Raw genomic sequence first — 19,743 nt, forward strand, 5'->3', positions numbered from 1 at the left:
GATTTTTTTATGTAAATGATCATGTCATCTGAGAACAAATAAAGTTTGACTTGCCTCTTTCCAATATGTATGCTTTTCCTTTTTCTTTTCTTATTGCACTCGCTAAGACATCTAGTACAATACTGACTAGAAGGGGTAAGAATGGTCATTCTTGCCTTATTTCCTATCTTAATGGGAGAAAATGTTTAGTCTTTCACCATTAAGTACGAATGTTCATGTTAGTTTTATGTAGATGGCTATTCAGATTTACTATTTATTCTCTTGTCAACTTTCATAATATGTTTTTGAAGGAATGTTCTCGTTTTATCTAGGCTGTCAAATCTGTTGACATATGGTCTTTGTTAGCAAACTCTACACGTGCAGGTAAAAATAATGGGTATTCTGCTGTTGCTGGGTATATTGCTCTATTAATATCAATTAGTCAATCATGTTATTTAAGTCTTTATACCATTATTGACTTTGTTTCCTATTTTATCAACGGCTGTGAGAAGGCTATTGACATTTCTGACTCCAATTGTGGATCTATTTCTCTTTGCAGTCTATCCATTTTTGCTTCATATGTTTTAAAGGTTTGTTATTAGGTGCATACACATTATGGTTGTTATGCCATCTTGAAACAATCCTCCTAACATTATAAAATATCTTCCTTGTCTTGAAGTCTTCCTTGGCTGATATTAATATAGCTATGCCAGCTTCCTCATAATTAATGTTTACATGGGATTTCCTTATCTACCCTTTTACTTTAAGCCTATATGTATATTATATTTCACTTTTGTAAAAAGTGTATATACAGGTCTTGCTTGTTCTGCCTTTTACTTGGAGTGTATAGAATATTATGTTTAATGTAATTATATATCAGTTAACTTTAAGGGTATCTTATTTGTTTTGTTTGTACCAACTGTTCTTTTTTCTCTTTTCCTCTTACATTCTTTTGGACTAATACAGTACTTTTTAGTTCTATTTTATCTCTTTTTATTGTTTTATTAGCTACAATTCCATGGTTTTTTTTTTTTTTAATGGTTGCCTTGGGGTTTCCTGCATACATTTTTATACTATTTTATTTTACTTTTTAAAGTTAAAAAAAAAGCATTCTGAGGGAGACAGAGAGAGAGAGAGAGAGACAGAGAGAGGGAGCAAGAGACAATTCCAAGCAGGCAATGCATGGATAGTGTGGAGCCCCATATGGCGCTCCAATCCAGGAACCGTGAGATCATGACCTGAGCCTAAAACAAGAGCTGGATGCTTAACTGACTGAGCCACTCAGGTCCCCCTTCCCACATACATTTTTAAATGTATACTACTTCACATATAATGCAAGAACTTATTAGCAGTAGACTTCCATGTCCTCTCTCCCATCCTTTTTACAATTGCTGTCATACATTTTACTTTTACATGTTATAAGCTTCACAATATATTAGTATATTTGCTTTTGACAGTTAATGATCTTTTAAAGAAGTCTTTCATATTTATAAATGTCAGCACTTACAATATTTTGTATAAGTTGTATAAATAGCTTTCTGTTTATTAATTCCTAAAACCTATTTAATGTCATTTAAATAATACATATTTAAATAATACATACTGTCATTTAAATAACCTATTTAATGTCATTTAAATAATACATATTTCATGACATTTGGTCACATTTTTATTATAGCACTTAAGTTGACTTTATTTGTTTACAGACCCAGAGCACACTAGATGGTGAGCTTCTATGTTAGCAGGTTCAATATTGTTTTGTTTTTTTTTTTATATATTTTTTAATGTCTTATTTATTTTTAAGACAGAGAGAGACAGAGCATGAGTGGGGATGGGACAGAGAGAGAGAGGGAGGCACAGAATCTGAAGCAGGCCCCAGGGTCTGAGCTGTCAGCACAGAGCCCCACGTGGGGCTTGAGAACTGTGAGATCATGACCTGAGCCAAAGTTGGACGCTCAACCCATTGAGCCACCCGGGCGCCCCAATGTTCTTATTTTTATCTAGCATTTAACAAAATAGTATAAAATTTATATGAAATAAATGACATCGTAAAGTATATCTAATAGCATTATTTAAAGAAATAAGTGAACTTTATTCTGTGGTCCAAGATTTAGGATTTTACATGAAAAATTACTTTTTAAAACACTGGTCTGGGCCTGTCGTTAGACTGTACCACTGACTTTCAAAAGATGTGACTAGAGATTGAGGACACAAAGCTTCAGCGCAATGAATTGTGCAATGCACAATGCAATGAACTCGGTTATTACATAATCCCTCAACCCTGTCTACTGCCATTGTCTAGTGCCTCAATTTTAGAAGATCTCAGGCTCCTTTTTGGGAGCCTGTAAAAGAGGCTGAGGAGGGGCAGAAATGTGTGGCGTCCCACAAGACAAAGGAAAAGGGTGTGGTCAGCAGTGTCTGAACAGGACCAGCATTAAATAGGACAAGGATTTGAAAGTGTCCTTCGGCTTCTGTGAGAAGGGAGTTCTGTAGAGGTAGGTGGTGGGGGCTGCGGCGAGGCTGCAAGGCTGCCGGGGTGGGGGGGTGGTCTAGAAGAAAGCTGGAGGTGAGGAAGACGGGGCTCCCGGAAGCAACCCCAAGATCCCTGGGAGTGGGCTGGGAGGAGGGAGACTGGAACCAAGGGTGGAGGCCCCTCTGGGAGGGCTGCCCTCTTCAGACGCCCCCAGAAGGAGGGGTGGCGCGGGGGCACGAGATGCTCCCGTCAGAGGCGAGGCGCAGGTCGGAGCACTCACCTGAGGAGCCGCTCAGTTTGCGCAGGGAAACACCCGGAAGCTCTTTCGACGCCGCCAGGGGAACGCGCGCCCTCTCTGCTTCTGTCTAAACTTTCCTGGGCTCCCGGGTCGCTCGTGGGCCCGGGGAGGTCCTGGGTGCAGGTTGCCGCCACCTTTGGTGCCTCAACCTGCAACTTTTGGGGCGTAGCGACCCTCGCGAGGCGCCTGGGCCCGGTTTCCCACGAGGCGGTCCTCCGAACTTGCTCCCAGCGGCGCCCGAGAGCCCAGCGGTGTGGGCGTGCTCGCCCCGGAGGCCCCGTCGAGCAGTTGTCTCCGAGGCCCCACGCAGGCGGGCGTCGTCGAGGCGGCGGCAGGTGGCGCAGCCGGAAGCGAGGGTGGGGGCGGGTCGGGCGGGTCGCCCTCATCCGGCCGGGAGGAGAGGCGGCCGAACGGCCCCCGCCTTCCCGCCCGGGCCATGCTGCGCTGGCTTCGGGGCTTCGTGCTGCCGGAGGTGGCCTACCAGAAAGACGAAGATGACTTAAGGTACGAGATCCTTTTCCCAGACCTGGACAGCGACGGGGACGGGTTGGTGAACATCGTCGAGCTCCAGGAGGGGCTGAAAAACTGGGGCTTATCGTCCGGCCAGAACTCGGAGGAGGTGAGTGAGCAAGGGAACGTGGCACCGGGAGTGTGGGAGACGTTGGGCGGAGATTAAAGTCACACTTGCTCTTTGCAAAGCTTCTTTCCAAGAACCATGTTGGAAGGGTGGGATTCTCTTCCGTGAGCGCCCCCTCTCACCCGCAACGCAGAATAACGGAGCCCAGCCCAGCTAAACACGTTCTCGGCCTCCTTACAACAGTCACTTTCCACAATGACCAGAGCCTTCTCCTGGACTTTTTGGGAGATGCTGAGTGGGTGTCTAGTGACTCAACATTTAGTTACCCGCACAGAATTTCAGGGGCTGTGTTAGCCTTTGTGAATTCGTAGAAGAGACTTTCTCCTTTCCCAGGATGTTCACAGCCTAGGTTCACGCTTCAGGGTCTTGCATAAAAGACAAGAGCAGATAGGTCCCCAGAGCTGCTCTCTCTTTGTCTTAAAGTTTATTTATTTTGCGAGGCCGGGGCAGAGAGAGAGGGAGAGAGAGAATCCCAGCGTTGCGTTGCTTAACCGACTGAACCATCCGGGCGTCCCTCTTCTCATTCTTAAATCGACACCAAATGTCTTGGGGGGAAATCAGACCTAGATCCGTGGGTTTACGCTTCAGCTGACTGACTTAGTGCCTTGCCTAGATTAGGGATGTCTTCCTTCTCTGGACCAGTCTTGATTATTTAAATACTGGTTAGGTGAAAGTTTCAAAATACCAAGAGAAAACAATCATGTTTCCCCTCTATTAGTGCTAACCAGTCCTCAGATTATCTCCCCACTTGTTTCAGCTCTTTGGTGAGATGTGTGTTAGAAGTCCAGAATATTCCCATGGGTCAGGAAATTCCTTAAGGGTCTGTGCTCCAGAACCAATTGCTCTGATTTGATTATTATCTCTTTATCTCATACCTCTGTCTTCCTGCTCTGCTTTACTTCCTTCTACTTAGTCCAGAACTCCACGACACTGGACCTCAAGTATCTCTGGCTCCTGCTTACTTGAGAAGGGATATCAGAGAAGAAACCTGAGAGAGTAGGGTAGGAATCAGAGAGGAATGGTAGGGATATAGGTATATTAGCATGAGTACTGATTTAAGGTATGCACTATGTCATAGAGAATGGTATCTCATTCTCAAAAGGTATCATCTCCAACCTGTCACTTGGAAGAAAACCACTTATTTTCTGTCACTATATCAGGATTGGACAGCAGGATTGGACAGAGGGGGAAGTTGAGCTGTGATAGAATTGCAACAGAAGCTTCAGACAATTCAAAAGGAGCTTTGCATCTGGGGTAGTTCTTTTTTTTTTTTTTTTTAAATTTTTTTTTCAACGTTTATTTATTTTTGGGACAGAGAGAGACAGAGCATGAACGGGGGAGGGGCAGAGAGAGAGGGAGACACAGAATCGGAAACAGGCTCCAGGCTCTGAGCCATCAGCCCAGAGCCTGACGCGGGGCTCGAACTCACGGACCGCGAGATCGTGACCTGGCTGAAGTCGGAGGCTTAACCGACTGCGCCACCCAGGCACCCCTGGGGTAGTTCTTTAAGAGTTGTCCTTCCTTGAGGCAAGAGCACCAGGGCTTTATTACCTACCCCTGTCTCTTATGCCCCCTCCCCTACTTATTGAACATTGGCTGCGTCCAGGGAGTGACTTTAGGCAAGGTGAGTCTTTTCAGCCTAGAGAAGCATGAAGGAGGAGCTCAACTGAGAACTGTCAGTCACCAGTACTCCCAGCTACTGTCAGTCCTGAGAATGTGGGCAATGCACCACAGCATCTACTGCAGAGAAACATTTGGAAAATAGTGCTGACAGGACAAATTGATTAATTCGATCTGGAGTGTGAGGTAAAGGAAGAATTCAAGAATGATTCCAGGAATTTTGGTTTGAACAACTGGTTGGTTGGTGGTGCCATTTGCTAAGATCAGGCAGAATTGGAGAGTAGTGAAGTGGGGTGAGTGATTATCGAGAGTTCTTGGTTTGGACATTTGAGGTTCCTTAGAGACATCCAGGTGGATATAGCAAGTAGTAGTTTTGTATTTGAGTCTAAATCTCAAGGAGATAATCTAAATCTAAATTTAGATAAATCTAAATCTCAAGGGTTAGAGATGTACATCATCAGCATTGTATCGGTAAAGCTTTTTATTGGGTGAAATCCCCTAGGTAGAGGGGTCTGAGGACTGAGTTGGTCTGAGGACTGAGTTGTGAATCATTGCAACATTTTGAGGTCAGGAAAGAGCCAACATAGGAGACTAAAAGGAAGCAGTTAATGAAGTAGAAGGGAAATCAGAAGAGTAAGGTCTCTTGGGAGCCAATTTGAGTCAAGTATTTCAAGGAGGTATTTATTATATAGAACTGAGATATCTGCTGAGAGATCTTGTAAGATGAAGACTGAATTTAACTGTGGGGTTTGTCACAATGGAGGAAATTTCTAACCTTGAGTAAATCCATGTATGCATGTACCTTGTTGTTGGTTGTGTCTCTGAGGAAAGTGAGAGGGCTAGGATCCTGAATTGCTCAATGCTTTACCACCTTCCTCTGCTAGTGATACATGTTATAGAGGTAGAAGGTATACAACACAGATTACACTTGACCTGGGGCTTTGGTCCTAAATCCCCATCTTATTCCCTTCTGTGATGAGGGAAGTTGTGCTGAACTACAGGTGAGTCTTGGTCTTGTTGCCTTGAACACAGTCCAGACTAGTGGATCTCAAAACTTGAAAATATAGGCCTATATATTATCTTTTAAAGAAAAACAATTCTTGTACTCCTAAGGATTGAGTTAAATCATTTTTGTCATGTTACTTAGATATATTTATAAATATAAAGAAAGTATAAAATCATTATGCTTATAGCTCTTATACAACCATAGATCCTAACAGGTATGTAAATTAAAGATTATAAAAACCACCAAAATTCTAATTAATAACATTTATTTAATGAGACAACTAATAGTGTTTGGCTAAAACTAAATTTCCATTTTCTTATGAATATTCTACTGATAGGTACATTTGTTTGAGTTAAACATTCTGAAATTATCACGTGTTTGCCCAGTTCTCCCCCACTTTCTTTTTTTGTATGAATACTGTGAAAACTGTTATATATATGTGGGCTCTGATGTCACTGGATTTTACTTAACAAAAAATACATTATTGCCTATGAGGTGAACCTCTGTTTTTTGTTTTTTGTTTTTCATTAGCCTTCAACAAAGTGGTATCATTTTGATGCTTGATTACTGGATTACACAGGGGCAATGAAATAAATATTAGGCCTTAGTTATAAGGTGGCTGTCTGGTTGCTTATGCTATTTGTCTTCAGATTATCTTTAAAAGGAAAACACAAAATTAGGAAATTCTCACAAAAGATACTCAGACCTGTAGGAGTTTATGGATTTCAGGATAAGAAATACTTACCTAGATTATAGGCAGATTTAAGCTGCCACAGTCGTGTCTCTTTTCCTCTGGACTCCACCCTGTTTCCTACAGGACCTTCTAAGGGAAAGGGTGGGGGACAGGGCCTAGAAAACCGGTTTGGAGTTTACCAAGCAGAAAGAAATGAAAGAAATGTGCATTTGTCGGAGTTATAATCCTTTTACTCCTCCCAGCAAAACTCCCCTGTTTTAGCACTGGGCCTAATTGTTTTTGATCTATATCAGTGCTCTTATTCTTTTTTTTTTTTTTTTTCAACGTTTTTATTATTATTTTTTTTTGGGACAGAGAGAGACAGAGCATGAACGGGGGAGGGGCAGAGAGAGAGGGAGACACAGAATGGGAAACAGGCTCCAAGCCATCAGCCCAGAGCCTGACGCGGGGCTCGAACTCACGGACCGCGAGATCGTGACCTGGCTGAAGTCGGACGCCTAACCGACTGCGCCACCCAGGCGCCCCAGTGCTCTTATTCTTTAAGGAAGAATAGTAAAGTAGCAGGAAGAAAGCTTTCCTTCTCCCTGAACCCTCTGTCACCTCTGGAACTTTTATTCTGTGGTTAACAACCTTTCTCAGCACTTAAACCTCTTCGTAGAGCCTTGCTTCTTACTGAAGCAGCTCTCCTCTGAGGAGCCTCCTTGCAGCCCTCTCAGGGCTGAAGTCCCTCCTCTTTCTCCTTTCTAATTACCTGCTTCATTGAGGTCCATGCCATCTACCCTCTGACCTAACCATTTTATTCTTTGCTACTCACTGAACTTCTGTATAAACCTCTTGGTCACTGAAGACTTACCACCTGCTCGTGGTCTCCATCTCTACTGCAGATCTTTATATCATCCTGAGTGACATCCTCATCCACTTCTGCATATGATCCATACAACATCCAGGCTTCCTACTTCCTTGGCTATATATGTCCAGTGACCTTCACCTCACAACACTTCAGCATCTCACTCTCTGGGCCCCACTTGGGTAAATTTTCCTAATAGGACTAGAACTCACCTTATAGGGTAGCTGTTAGGATTAAACTGGGTAAGGCTTTATTTTAGCACAGCGAGGACACATAATTGTCATTTAGCAGATGTTAGCTGTTTTTGCACTAATTTATATCCATAGGGTTGGAGGGTGGTGAAAATGAGCAAAAAAGATTTCCATTTCTACAGATTTAACTAGGAATGTGGGAGATTCTGAAACACTAGAATGAGAGTATGGCTGGGAGTGTCTGAGAAGGCCCAATGATATGAGCGGCTCTCTCCCAGGCAGTGGTCCCGACTGAGCCCACAGGGCATATACATACACGCTGACTTTAATTAAAAATAGGTGAATTGAAAAGTTTACCCACAACTTTGTGAAATGGCATACTTGATATAAAATATTGAATTAGGCTACCTCTTGTCCAGTAATGTTACAAACCATACAGATAAGCCACTGGCTAGTCATGTGACCATTGACAAGGTAAGCAGAAGAGTGACAGAACTGTTTATTGATTATTTACCATGTGTTAAGTACTGCCTTAGGTAGTTTACATTTTCCATTTCATTTTAAACTTGTGTTTTCTCATGTATAAAAAACAAGAGAGTTCTAAGTTTCAAAATTCTGATTCTAGGGACATCTGTGTGGCTCACTGGGTTGAATGTCCAACTCTTGATCTCAGCTCAGGTCTTGATCTCAGGGTCGAGAGTTCAAGCCCTGTGTTTAAAAAAAAAAAGCAAAATTCTGATTCTCATTTGAATTCTCAGGATTTACATAAGCAAATCACCTGGAGAAATGAACCTCATTGACCCTTGGGAAAATGAGCAAACTCTTATTTTTAAAAACAACATATTTCTGCATTTTTATATGCTTTATAAAAATAAAACTGTTGTCCTTCACTGTGAGCTTTCCTTGTACTACTTCAAAAACTTTCTTCATTTTAGCCTCCAGTTGTTTTGTGACTTACTAGCAAATGTCATGCATAGGAAAGCATATGGTTCCTACATTTTTTCTTGAAATTGGCATATGACTTTAAATTGATTTTAATGTACAATTAAAATGTATTGAGTGAGCAGGTGTGATTAATGATGGAATGCAAATGAAGTATGGCAAAAAACTTATGCAATAATTGGAATAATTTCTATAAATTTAACTGTAGTAGGAAAAAATGTCTTTATTGGCAAAAGAGGAAAAATTAGTCTTTGAAGCCAGTTGGTAGAAAATGCTATGTAATGATTCTGGTATAAAAGTGTTTAAAAGGTTCTGAAGGAGAAGTTATTTTCTGATATGTCTACCAATAACCTCAATGCCTGTTTGAATTCCGTGCTGTACACACAATATAACATATTAGGAATACTACAAGTTGGCTTGCTTTCCAAAGGAGCAAGATATATACATCTTGGAGCTTCATTAAACAAACGTTCCAATAAGAAATTGTAAATTGCTTTGGAAGACTTGTCCTGCAAAGGGAATGGAAGAGGAATAGTGAAATTGGTAGAGAAGGACTAAAAATTTCAGGAAAGTGAATAGATGGAAGAGATTTTTCAATCTTATATAGTATTGTTTTCTTTCAGTATTATAAATATATCAAGCATACATTTATAAAGTATGGAAAAATTTAGGGAGGAACTTTAAAATTTGGCTGTGATATCCTAGGTTTTATTATGAAATTTAAAAATTAGAGAACTTTATAATGATAAATAATGGTAATTTTGCCAATTTATATTCACATTTCTAGATGTTTTGGATTTCTAGTAGGTTTTCCAATATTAAATAAAGTAGAGGAAAAATCTAGTTGAAATGTGTTTTGTTTCACTTAGCAGTGCATAGATGTTATGCCATATGATGATAAGAGAGTATTTCACCTCTTTAAAATTAATGTCAGTATTATATAGATAAGGAATCAAAGAAAGACATAAATTATAACTACCCCCCATCACTTCTTAAAGGTATAAAGACTTAGCTATCCTCTTATGAGAACAAAGCATCATTTTAGCAAACTTTCCTGCAATGTAAATGATGTGTGCAATTTTTTTCCCCTTATATTTTCATCTTCCTTAGAATAAAATTCTAGGTGAGTAATTTCAGGGTCAAAAGGTATGAATAAGGATCTTTTTTTTTTAATTTTTTTTAATGTTTATTTATTTTTGAGACAGAGAGAGACAGAGCATGAATGGGGGAGGGGCAGAGAGAGAGGGAGACACAGAATCGGAAGCAGGCTCCAGGCTCTGAGCCATCAGCCCAGAGCCTGACGTGGGGCTCGAACTCACGAACCGTGAGATCGTGACCTGAGCTGAAGTCGGACGCTCAACCGACTGAGCCACCCAGGCGCCCCTGAATAAGGATCTTAATACATACTGCAAAATTATTATGTAGTTAGATTGTACTATTATCTAAGTAGATTGTCTCATTTACTGCCATAAATGAGAGTGCTTGTTTCCCTACATGGTCAGCAACAATAGGTAAGTAAAAAAAAATTATTTCCAATTCAGTGAGACAACCAGCATGTTAATAATTTAAAATGATAAATCATTTTATCATGCCATCTGGTCTCAATAGCAGAGGTTAATTTTTACTTGCAATGTTTTTTGACCTGTACTTTTTTTCCCTTTTCTTTTATATGTAATCAGTCTTCTGTTTTTTGGTTTCTTTTGTCTGAGTTTGATTCTAAATAGTTAATGTAATGTCAGTAGTAATTTTTAATCTTCTTGTGTCCCTTAGTGATTTGTATCCAGTTTCTACCAGCACAGATTGTTAGGTTCAGATATGGGAAATAATATTTAAGCCAACAAACTTGGTGTTTAATTTCATTAATAATGCAAATTGAAACAAAAATATAATTTAATATTTCTTTCCTTCCTTTTTCCCTTCTTTTTTTTTAAAGATTTATTTTTTAATTTTATTTTTTTTTTATTTATTTTTTTTTTTCAACGTTTATTTATTTTTGGGACAGAGAGAGACAGAGCATGAACGGGGGAGGGGCAGAGAGAGAGGGAGACACAGAATCGGAAACAGGCTCCAGGCTCCGAGCCATCAGCCCAGAGCCAGACGCGGGGCTCGAACTCACAGACTGCAAGATCGTGACCTGGCTGAAGTCGGACGCTTAACCGACTGCGCCACCCAGGCGCCCCTATTTTTTAATTTTAGAGAGAGAGTATGAGCAGGGAGGAGGGGCAGAGGGAGAGAAAGAGAGTCTCAAGAGAGAATCCCAACATGGGGCCTGATCCCACGACTCTGGGATATTACCTGAGCTGAAATCAGTGTTGACTGTTCAACTGACTGAGCCACCCAGGTGCCCTTTCTCTCTCCCTTCTTTTCTTTTTCCCTTCCTTCCTTATCAGTGAGATTGGCAAACATTTGAAAAGTTTGATAGTATTTAGTATTTGTCATAATGTGGGGAAGTAGGCACACTGTAATATTTTTGATGAGAATATAAATTGACATTCCCCTTAAAAAATATTTATTTATTTTGAGAGAGAGAGCACAGATGACCAGGGGAAGGGCAGAGAGAGAGGGAGAGAGAATCCTAAGCAGACTCTGTGCTGATGACAGTGTAGATCCCGACACAGGGCTCCATCTCACAAACTGTGAGATTATGACCTGAGCAGAAATCAAGAGTCGGACACTTTAACGACTCAGCCACCCAGGTGTCCCTGACATTCCCTTTTAAAAAATTATTTATTTTAGTATAGTTGACATACAATGTTACATTAGTTTCAGGTGTACAACATATGATTCAACTTCTGTATATGTTATGCTATGCTCACCACAAGTGTAGCTACCATCTATTACCATACAATGCTATTATTACAGTACCATTGACTGTATTCCCTATGCTGTACCTTTTATTCCTGTGACTTATTTGTTTCATCACTAGAAGCCTTTATCTTTCACTCTCCACCCATTTTGCCCATCTTCCTACCTCTGTCCCCTCTGGCAACCATCAGTTCTCTGTATTTGTAGGTCTGATTCTGCTTTTTGTTTGTTTGTTTGGTTTCTTAGATTCCACTTATAAGTGGAAATCGAATGGTATTATTCATTCCCTGTCTGACTTATTTCACTTAGCATAATACCCTCTAGGGTCATCCATGTTGTCACAGATGGCATGATCTCATCCTTTTTTATGACAGTAATGTTGATTGTCTATATCTACCACATCTTTACCCATTCATCTGTCAGTGCACACTTGGATTGTTTCTGTATCATGGCTATTGTAAATAGTGCTGCAGTAGACATAGGGAGGTGTATATCTTTTCAAATGAGTGTTTTCATTTGAGGGGAGGCAAATACCCAGTAGTTCAGTTATTGGATCATATGGTATGTTCTATTTGTAATTTTTGAGGAAATTCCATACTGTTTTCCATAGCATCTGCACCAATTTACATTTCCATCAACAGTGCACAAAAGTTCCTTTTTCTCTACATCCATCCCAACACTTGTTATTTCTGTCTTTTTTGCTTCTATCCATTTTGGCAGGTGTAAGGTGGTATCTCATTGTGGTTTTGATTTGCATTTCCCTGAGGATTAATGATGTTGAGCACCTTTTCATGTGTCTGTTGGCCATCTCTGTGTCTTCTTTGGAAAAATGTCTATTTGGGTCCTCTGCCCATTTTTTAATTATACTTTTTGTTTGCTGGTACTGAGTTGTATTATTTCTATATATATTTTGGATGTTAACACCTTTTTGTATCATTTGCAAATATCTTCTCCCATTCAGTAGGTTGCCTTTTTGTTTTGTTGATGGTTTCCTTCACTGTGCAAAAAGCTTTTTATTTTGGTGTAGTCCCAATAGTTTATTTTTGGTTTGTTTCCCTTGCCTCTGGAGATAAATCTAGAAAAATATGGCTATCGTAATGTCATAGAAATTGCTGCCTATGTTCTAGGAGTTTTATAGTTTTAGGTCTCACATTTGGATCTTTAACCCATTTTGAGTTTGTTTTTGTGTATAGTGTAAAAAAGTGGTCCACTTTCATTCTTTTGCATGTAGCTGTCCGGTTTTCCCAGGGGGTATTTATTGAAGATAGTGTCTTTTCTCCACTGTACATTCTTGCCCCCTTTTTCATAGATTAATTGACCACATAAGTGTGTGTTTATTTCTGGACTCTCTGTTTTGTTCCATTGATCTATGTGTCTGTTTTTTATGCCAGTACCATAGTGTTTTAATGACTACAGCTTTGTACTATATCTTAAAATCTGGTATTGTGACACCACCAGCTTTATTTTTTCTCGGGATTGCTTTGACTATTCAGGGTCCTTTGTAGTTCCACAGAAATTTTAGAATTATTTGTTCTAGTTCTGTGAAAAATACTGTTGTTATTTTGGTAGGGATTGCAATGAGTCTGTAGATTACTTTGGGTAGTATGGACGTTTTAACAATATTAATTTTTCCAAGAATATTAATATTCCATGGGATATCTTTTCATTTGTGTTGCCTTCAATTTCTTTTGTCGTTATTTTATAGTGTTCAGAGTATAGGTCTTTCACCTCCTTAGGTAAGTTTACTCCTAGGTATTTTATTCTTTTTGGTGCAGTTGTAAATGGAATTGTTTTCTTAATTTCTCTTTCTGTTACTTTGTTATTGGTGTATAGAAAAACAACCAATTTCTGGGTGTTAATTTTATATCGTGCAACTTTACTGAATTCATTTATTACTTGTAGTAGTTTTTTGGTGGAGCTTTTAGAATTTTCTATGTATAGTATCATGTCATCTGACAGTTTAATTTCTAACTTACCAATACGTATGCCTTTTATTTCTTTTTCTTGTCTGATTGCCATGGATCGGACTTTCCAGTAATATATTGAATAAAAGTGGCTTGAGTGGACATCCTTGTCTTGTTCTTGATCTTAGAAGAAAAGCTATCAGTTTTTGACATTACTTCCCCTACCCCCCCTTTTTTGACAATCTTAGTTTTTTGACATTCCCTTTTTGGAAGATAATTTGGTGGTGTATAAAATTTAGAAAATCTACATGTCCTTTAATTCAGCAATTCTCTCTCTAGGAATCTATGTTACAAACAATTGTGATTCAAAAATTATAATTTTACAAGATTATTCATTGTAGCATGTCTTGTAAATAGTTAAAACTTGGGACCAACTTAAGTTGAAACTATAAAACTTCTAGGTGAACTTATATTCTTAAGTAGGCCATAGAATGATTAAATAAAATCCACAGAATATGTTTTCTTTATATTATGTCATTTTTAAGCTTTATTCAACAAGTGTTAATTGATTACCCATTGTATGTCAGAAGCTCTTCTATGTGCTTGGGGTGTAGTGATGAACTAGACAAAGTCCTTATTTCTTGGAGCTTATGTTTTAGTAGCAGAGGCAGGCAGTAAAAAGACAAACAAGATAATTTTATGATATTCCCTGACTACATACACCTCTCTGGCCTTGTCTCTTGTTTTCTTCCATTTCTCACTCCCTCTCTCCTTTGCTCATTGTATTACAGTGAGCTATAATTGCTCCAGCATTGTTGCCATTCTTGCCGTTTCCAAACACATCCTAGGCAGGCTCTCATGAACATTTACATAAAGCTGTGGCTCTAGGTTCTGGTGAATTTTGTGTCAGGTACTTTGGTAAGGATGACAGACATCAAGGACCTCAGCTACTTCAATTCATGAGACTCAGCTTTCATAAAAAGGTGTATATCACTCATAGAACACTTAAACGCAGGAAAATCAGTAACTAAGTGACAAAAAGAATACTGCTAAAGAAAAGTTGGTAATAAAAATACTAGGTTAAAATATCAGATTTCACAATTTTAGCAATTTGACTTTGGCTCCAAAAAGTGTGTGTAAATTAGGAATTCTAAGAAAAGACCCCCATGGTCTGCTTCGTGATTACTACCACAAACCAAAAAAATAATTCTGCGTTGCCGCAATGTCTTCCCTGCTAATATAAACCACTCTTTCATAGTTCTAAAGAAACTAGATGGTAATTCACATAAAAGGGGGTTATAAGATCCTTCTTACTCAAAATAAAATGAAACTAAATATGATGTGTATCAGGTCAGAAAGAAATCTTATCAAAATGTTGACCAGACAAAGAAACCAGTTACCTTCACTGGCTGCCTCAGAGTGCAGAGCTAGCATGAACAGAGTCCTGGCTCTATCTCTGCATCCCTATAGTGTGAGGGTGGACAAAAAAGCCCTTCAGCTTTCCTGAGGTTTTGTTTCCTCAGGTGTAGGATTGAGGGGAGCAGACTAGGTGGCTTTTAAGAGACCTTTCAACTAAAAGGATCCAGGTCAGTTCGAGATCCCTGTCTTTGAGCAGACATTTAGAGTGGCAAAATAAATAGATTAAAAATGGTGGGTGAAGTATTTTTTGCCTTTTGATCCCATCATTCAGAACTATTTCACATTACAGTTCAAGGAATCTGTGTCAGATACTTTCATCTAATGGCTGGTACTGCTAAAGGGTAAGCAAATAAATGAAGCATCTGACAACGAAATTTTTAATAAAAATATAGAGGCTGTGCCAAGTTTGGTTAGAAAAATGACACACCACCACATCACACCAGCAGTTAGGACTTCCTGCTTCTGAATTTTAAGAGCCATCAACTTGGTCAGGAGACGTGCATTCAAGCCATTCACCAAGATCAAACGAGTGCACATCGATTAAAAATATGCTTCCTGGTGCTTGCTTCGGCAGCACATAAACTAAAATTGGGAAGAATACGTTTCCTGAAATCTTCCCAGGAAGGGAACTTGAAAGAAACTGTTTTTAACAGAAAGGATGCAAGAGAGTTAAGTGCAGGGTAGGATATTTTTTCTTTACAGAACAGAAAAATGTCCCAAAGAATAGTAGTTTCTCATTTTTGTGCCCTAAAAAGAAAACACATATCACTTCTTTTGGAATCTAACACTGGCTTCATTTTCAAAGTGAATCATTTTATTTTCCTCAAATGCAGCCATAAATTATAAACTTTAAGCATGTGATAGTTACATGATTTCTTCAGTAAGCCTAGGGCTTCCACAAGCTTTTCTGGAGCTTAGAGCCAGAGTAGTCCAGGGAGTCAAAGATTAAAACTTTCTTCACAGCCATACATTCCTTTGATGTTTGGGTTATTGAACACAAACTCACTGGATAACTTGTCTTCTGCATTGTGCATTAAAGTGTTAGCTATGTTTTCTTCCTTTTTCTTCCTTTTCTTTTATTGTTTTATTTCATCTTCATCATAAGTGACTCTTTAATCCTCATCCCCCCACCCTTCTCCCCTCTGGTAACCATCAGTTTATTCTCTATAGTTAAAAATCTATTCTTGGTTTGTCTCTCTCTTTTTTCTTTGCTCATTTGTTTTGTTTCTTAAATTCCACATATGAGTGAGATCATATGGTATTTGTCTTTCTCTGACTGACTTATTTTGCTTAGCATTATAATGTCTGGTTCTATCCATGTTGTTGCAAATGGCAAGATTTCATTCTTTTTTCCCCCACAAACTAAAGTTATTTTAAATAGCATGTGGGAACGTAAGTTGTTCATTTCATCCTGAGCATGATTGACTGATTCATACTCTGAATGGATACGGAACAGGATATTATGAATTTCCTTGTCTTTCATTGAGCTATGATTTATATTTTCTTGATAAATTTATTTGAAAACTTATTGGATAATTTCATCTTATATTTAAGCATTATTGGAGGTAATAAATCATACTTTGAAAGACACTTAGGGTACTGAAGAACTTGTCTTCACAAGGTGACAAAATTCACTTTTAAGTAGCTTTATCCAACACAGTGGTGATCCTGAAGAAGAAGGGACTAATCTCTACTCACTCATAGAAGGTTTTTTCCCTTTTTTAAGAAGCTTTTTAAAAATAATTTTAATTGATCATCCAATGTCACATTTCAAATCACACAAGTGATTGTGACTATAGAAGGATCTCATCTTCTTCATTCTCTAATTCTTGGTTTGCTGGTTTCTATTGTTTTGTTTTGTTTTGCCTTTTTAAGCTTTTATTTAAATTTCAGTTAGTTAACATACAGTGTAATATTAGTTTCAGGTGTACAATATAGTGTTTCAACACTTCCTTGTAACACCTGGTGCTTATCCCTACACGAGCACTCCTTAATCCCCATCACCTATTTCATCCATCTCCTTCCCTGGCAACCATTAGTTTGTTCTCTGTATTTAAGAGTCTGTTTTTTGGTTCATCTCTTTTTTTGTTTTGTTTTGTTTCTTAAATTCTACATATGAGTGAAATCATCTGGTATTTGTCTTTCTCTGACTGACTTATTTTGCTTAGCATAATAGTCTCTAGCTCTATCCACGTCATTGCAGATGGCAAGATTTCATTCTTTTTTATGGATGAATAATATTCCATTGCAAAAAGTACTACATCTTCCTTATCCATTTTTCTATTGATAGATACTTGAGCTGCTTCCATAGTTTGGCTATTGTAAATAATGCTGCAATAAACACAGGGGTACATGTGTCCCTTTGAATTAGTGTTTGTGTATTCTTTGGGTAAATACCTGGTAGTCTGATTCCTGGATCATAAGATAGTTCTGTTTTTAATTTTTTTTGAGGAACCTCTATATAATTTTTTTGAGGAGCCTCTATGAGGCTAATCATTCCTTCTTGTTCTGGCCATGGTACACAGTGGCTGCACCAATTTGCATTCCTACCAACAGTGCAAGAGGGTTTCTTTTTCACCACATCCTCGCCAACACTTGTTGTTTCTTGTGTTGTTGATTTTAGCCATTCTGACAGGTGTGAGGTGATATCTCCTTGTAGTTCTGATTTGCATTTCCCTGATGATCAGTGATATTGAGCATCTTTTCATGTGTCTATTGGCCATCTGTTATGTCTTTTTTAGAGAAATGTATGTTCATGTCTTCTGCCCATTTTTAAATTGGATGATTTGTTTTTGTGTATGTGTGTATTTTCTTTTCAGGGAACACTCTGACTCCATGAGGAACTCCTCCATCAGAATTTCCTTTTGTTTTTGTGTGTTCTAAAAGTATAAGAAAGGCCATTACAACCCTTGGTTTGGACATGATGTTCAGGCTTATCTTTAAGAATTTGTTTTATCTTGGGGTGCCTGAGTGGCTCAGTTGGTTAAACGTCCAACTCTTGGTTTCGGCTCAGGTCGTGATCTTCGGTCATGGGGCCTGCTTAAGATTCTCTCTCCCTCTGCCCCTCCCCTGTGTGCCTGTGCTCTCTCTCAAAAAAAGAAAAAATTGCTTTATTTCATTTACTGCTGAAGGTGCCAGGGCGAGGGTACCTGGATGTGCTTTCTCTTGCTCACAGCCCGGAAGGTGACCCAGGATAATGAAGCCAACCTCCTCCCCGTCCTGGCGCCAGGGTTCCTGAGGCTAAAATTCAGTTACCTCAGCCTCTCTCCATGGGCACATGTTGACCAGGATTTACAGCTGAATTGAATTCTTAACATTAGCATTAAGTTTTCTGGCCATGTTATAAACAGTTGCTTACCTTTAAATTATATGCTATACTCTTCCATTTCTCATCAAGTTCCCTTTATCCCATGTTTTCCTCTTTCTTGGATTTTTTTTTTTCATTTTACTGCAGCTGCATCCTCAAGAAGCCTCTCCAGAGTTTAAGGGTAACAAACAGAGTATATCCCAAACTGGGTTTACTTTTATCATATTTGAATGCTAGTGTGGCTAGGTGTCAGCTTTTAGCTTCTGAATCATTTTCCAAGAGAACTTTGAAGATATTGCTCAGGTTTTTGTTTTTTTTTTTTAATTAAGGTACAGTTGACACACACAGTGTTATATTAGCTTCAGTGTATAACATAATGATTTGACAAGTGTATAAGTTATGTTATGCTTGCTCAATTGTTAATAATCAGTGTTACAGATAATTAAGTTTGATGCTAATCATTCCTTCTTCTCTCTCTCTCAGGCCTTAGGGTTTTTCTCTTTACTCAGATATGTCTAGATCATAATACAACTTCTGTTTGAAGACTTTGTCTTTCTTCTAATCATTTTCTTTCAAGCTCTTTATAGAACTTCAAATAAATGAATATTATATCTCTTGGATCTTTCTCCCAATTCTACTTTTTTTATCCTTTTCACCTCTCTCTTTTTTCATTGCATTCTAGGAGACCTTCTTGGCTTAGTCTTCAGCTGTTCAGCTATGTGCATTTTGTTGATAAAACATTGCTGAATAATTTATTACTATAATTTTTTACTTATAAGAACCGTTGGTTTTTGTTTTTCCTAATGGATATAATATTCCCTCAAATCTTGTACATATCTCCACTACTAATGGTTTTCTCAGGAGTAGTTCTTCCACTTACAGAGTATGGTGCTTTTTCCATGCTGGTGGTGATTCTTGGTTGTCCGATTTTGTTGATGGGCATTTGGATTGTATCCAGTTTTTAGCTATTGGGAATTATACTGCCATGAATATATGTGCTTAAGTTTTTGTATAGCTGCTTTAATCTCTCTTGGTTAGATGCCTAGGAGTGGAATTGCTGGGTTATTTGCTAAGTATATGTTTAACTTTTTGAGAAACTGCCACGGTTTTGCAAAGTGGCTATACCATTTTATATTCCCACCATCAGTGATGATTCCAATTTCTCTACATCCTTGTCAGTACTTGACTTTTTTGACTATAGCCATTCTAGTGGATGAGTGGTGCTGTCCTACTGTGTTTTTAATTTGCATTTCATTAATGGCTGATGTTTCTGAGCATCTTTTTATGTGGTTATAACCTTTCTTTCATATTCTTTGCTGAATTGTCTGTTTAAATCTTTTGTCCATTTTTTGGTTGGGTGAATTTTTATTTGTAGTTACTTTTAATTTCTGGCAACTTAAACTGCTTTTCTAGTTATGGTAGTGATACAAAGTTTATTTTAAAAATAGTTGGTTTTTAAAAAGTATATCAATTAAGTGAAATATATTAAGGAAAAGATTATCACTTATCATTTTGTTGTGGCAAAATTTTTGAAGATGACATAAATGTCTAAAAAACCACTTCCTCAAGGGTAGGTATTACCAGGGTCAACACCAGCCCTTTTCTCATTCTCGATATCTCT

At 38.6% G+C, this 19,743-nt stretch overlaps 1 protein-coding gene across 1 annotated transcript in view; it reads left to right on the forward strand.

Annotated features, from left to right (window-relative positions):
- Positions 1 to 3,186: 3,186 nt before the first annotated feature.
- LOC124514284 (calcium-binding mitochondrial carrier protein SCaMC-1-like) overlaps positions 3,187 to 19,743 on the forward strand; it is a 51,891-nt gene continuing 35,334 nt past the window's right edge. The window contains exon 1 of the mRNA XM_047082307.1: positions 3,187 to 3,369. Within this exon, the coding sequence (XP_046938263.1) occupies positions 3,187 to 3,369 (183 nt within the window). The remainder of the gene's footprint in view (positions 3,370 to 19,743) is intronic.

This window comes from Lynx rufus, unplaced genomic scaffold (assembly GCF_022079265.1).
Source record: "Lynx rufus isolate CCGP_SWC_20201006 ecotype Redwood Valley unplaced genomic scaffold, mLynRuf1.p SCAF_2, whole genome shotgun sequence".
Lineage (NCBI taxonomy): Eukaryota > Metazoa > Chordata > Mammalia > Carnivora > Felidae > Lynx > Lynx rufus.